Source organism: Nicotiana tomentosiformis, chromosome 4 (genome assembly GCF_000390325.3).
Source record: "Nicotiana tomentosiformis chromosome 4, ASM39032v3, whole genome shotgun sequence".
Taxonomy (NCBI): Eukaryota; Viridiplantae; Streptophyta; class Magnoliopsida; order Solanales; family Solanaceae; genus Nicotiana; species Nicotiana tomentosiformis.
In genome coordinates this window covers 85,882,261-85,884,721 of record NC_090815.1, presented here as the reverse complement: position 1 = coordinate 85,884,721, position 2,461 = coordinate 85,882,261, and the positions used below count along the sequence as shown (strand labels likewise).

At 42.4% G+C, this 2,461-nt stretch overlaps 1 protein-coding gene across 1 annotated transcript; it reads right to left on the bottom strand.

Annotated features, from left to right (window-relative positions):
- Positions 1-236: 236 nt before the first annotated feature.
- LOC138910071 (uncharacterized) lies at positions 237-1,956 on the bottom strand. Its single transcript, XM_070201292.1, has 2 exons — positions 1,479-1,956; positions 237-742 (listed from the first exon to the last, which is right to left on the bottom strand). Exons 1-2 carry the CDS (start codon positions 1,954-1,956, stop codon positions 237-239), a joined length of 984 nt encoding a protein of 327 aa, XP_070057393.1.
- Between the last annotated feature and the right edge of the window lie 505 nt (positions 1,957-2,461).

The window sequence follows — 2,461 nt, the reverse complement described above, 5'->3', positions numbered from 1 at the left end:
TAGTATCTCTTGAGGTATGCCACATTCCAGTTGCTTGGCGACTTTTCTCCATCTTGATTCTCCAACTTGTATGATCCTTTCCCGGTGACAGTTGAAACCCCGTAAGGGCCTTCCCATGTTAGACCTAGCATCCCTGCATTGAGCTCTCGGATGTTCTGAGTCACTTTCCTTAAAACCAAGTCTTCCACTTTGAAATAACGGAGGTTGGCTCTTCGATTGTAATATCTTTCTATTCTCTACTTTTGGGCTGCCATCCTTATATGTGCCAAGTCCCTGCGTACATCGAGCAACTCCAAATTGACCAACATTGCTTCATTGTTTGTTTCTTTATTCGGCCGAAAATATGTTAGGGTAGGCTCCCCTACTTCCACTGGGATCAGCGCTTCTGTTCCGTATACAAGGGAGAAGTGAGTGTCTCTCGTGCTTGCTTTGGCCATTGTTCGGTACGCCCATAATACACCTGGCAGTTCCTCAAGCCATTTACCTTTAACTGCTTCTAATCTCTTTTTGAGATTTTGTATAATCACGTTGTTCGTTGATTCTGCTTGACCTTTCGCGCTAGGGTGATAGGGTGAAGATGTGATCCTTTTGACTTTCAAGTTTTCAAGGAACTTTGTGACCTTTGCGCCTATAAATTGTGGTATGTTATCGTAGGCTATCTCTTTTGGTATCTCAAATCTACAAATTATGTTCTCCCACAAGAAATCCACCACTTCACGTTCACTGATCTTTTGATAAGGACCTACTTCAACCCACTTAGAAAAATAGTCAGTTAATATCAAAAGAAACCTTACCTTACCAGGGGCCGATAGTAGTTGTCCAACGATATCCATTCCCTACTTCATGAACGGCCATGGAGAAAAAACTGAGTGCAATGGTTCTGCTGGTTGATGTACCAACGGTGCGTAGCTTTGACACTTATCATATTTTTGAACATAAGCTTTGGCATCTTGTTCCATATGGGGCCAATAATATCCTGCCCTTACTAATTTTAGTACTAAGGAATCTGCGCGAGTGATTTCTGTAGATCCCTTCGTGGACTTCTCGCATAACATCGGGCTAGCGGGCCCGACATCAGGAGTCCAAACTCCTGATGTCGATTTTGACACCATCACTGCTTCTTTGGTTGCCAAAGGTAATAATCCCGGAGTAAAATCAGCCACAAAGCCGGCCAAAACCTATGACTTAATCGCAGTCCAAAGTATATATTCTATGTCGAATTTGCTCATTTCGACAACCCACTTGGCCAACCTACCCGAAATTTTGGGTTTATGAAGGATATTCCGCAGGGTAAAGGTGGTCACCACAGTTATCAGGTGACATTAGAAGTAAGGCCTTAGCTTTCGAGCAGCGACTACGAGGGATAAGGCCAACTTCTCTAGATGTGGGTAGCGAGTTTCTGCTCCCGTTAAAAATCTACTAATGTAATAAATGGGAGATTGTGTACCTTCGTCCTCACAGACTAAGAAGGCTCTTACCGCTACCTCCGAGACTGCTAGGTAGATTAACAGGTTTTCGCCTTCCTTTAGTTTTGATAGTAACAAACGGCTTGACAAATACCTTTTCAAATATCTCAAAGCCTGCTAACATTCCAGGGGTCCATTCAATGTTGTTCTTCTTTTTGAGTAGTGAGAAGAAATGATGGCATTTCTCTAAAGACCGGAAAACGGACCTACTTAAAGCGGTCAATCTCCCCGTGAGCCTTTGAACCCTTTTTACGCTTGATAGCTGGTCCGGGATGTCTTTGATGGCTTTGATTTTATTGGGGTTAACCTCAATTCCCCTTTGTGACACCATGAATCCCAGGAACTTCCCAGAGCTGACCCCGAACGCACACTTCTCGCGGTTAATCTTCATGTTATGCTTCCTTAAGATGTCAAAAGTTTCTTGCAAGTGCTTAAGGTGATCACCTATGTTCAAAGACTTAACAAGCATATCGTCTATGTAAACTTCCATGGTTTTCCGTATTTTCTTTTCAAACATTTCGTTCACGAGCTGTTGATAAGTGGCTCCGACGTTCTTTAGCCCGAAAGGCATCACATTATAGCAATATGTGCCGAAATGTGTTATGAACGAAGTTTATTCTTGATCCTCCTAGTTCATCTTAATTTGGTTGTACCTAGAGTAAGCATCAAGGAAAATCATTAACTTATACCTGGTTGTTGCATCAATCATTTGATCAATGTTCGGCAATGGGAACGAGTTTTTTGAGCACGCCTTATTTAAGTCCTTATAGTTACACACATGTGAAATTAATTCTTCTTCTTTGGAACTAATACTACGTTATCTAGCCAGTCTAGATATTTTACCTCTCGGATTGAACCGATATCAAGCAGGCGAGTTACCTCTCTTTTGACAAATTTATTTCTGGCCTGGGCAATAGGATATTTTTTCTGTCTTACCGGAGGAATGCTGGGATCCAAGCTTAGCTTGTGTATGGTCACTTCCAGCGGGATACCTG

Coding starts and splice junctions, on each gene's coding strand:
- LOC138910071 (XM_070201292.1), bottom strand. CDS start 1,956: ATGGAAGTTTACATAGACGATATGCTTGTTAAGTCTTTGAACATAGGT. Junction 743..1,478: donor TAGCAGTCTCGGAGGTAGCG/GTAAGAGCCTTC, acceptor GGGTTGAAGTAG/GTCCTTATCAAAAGATCAGT.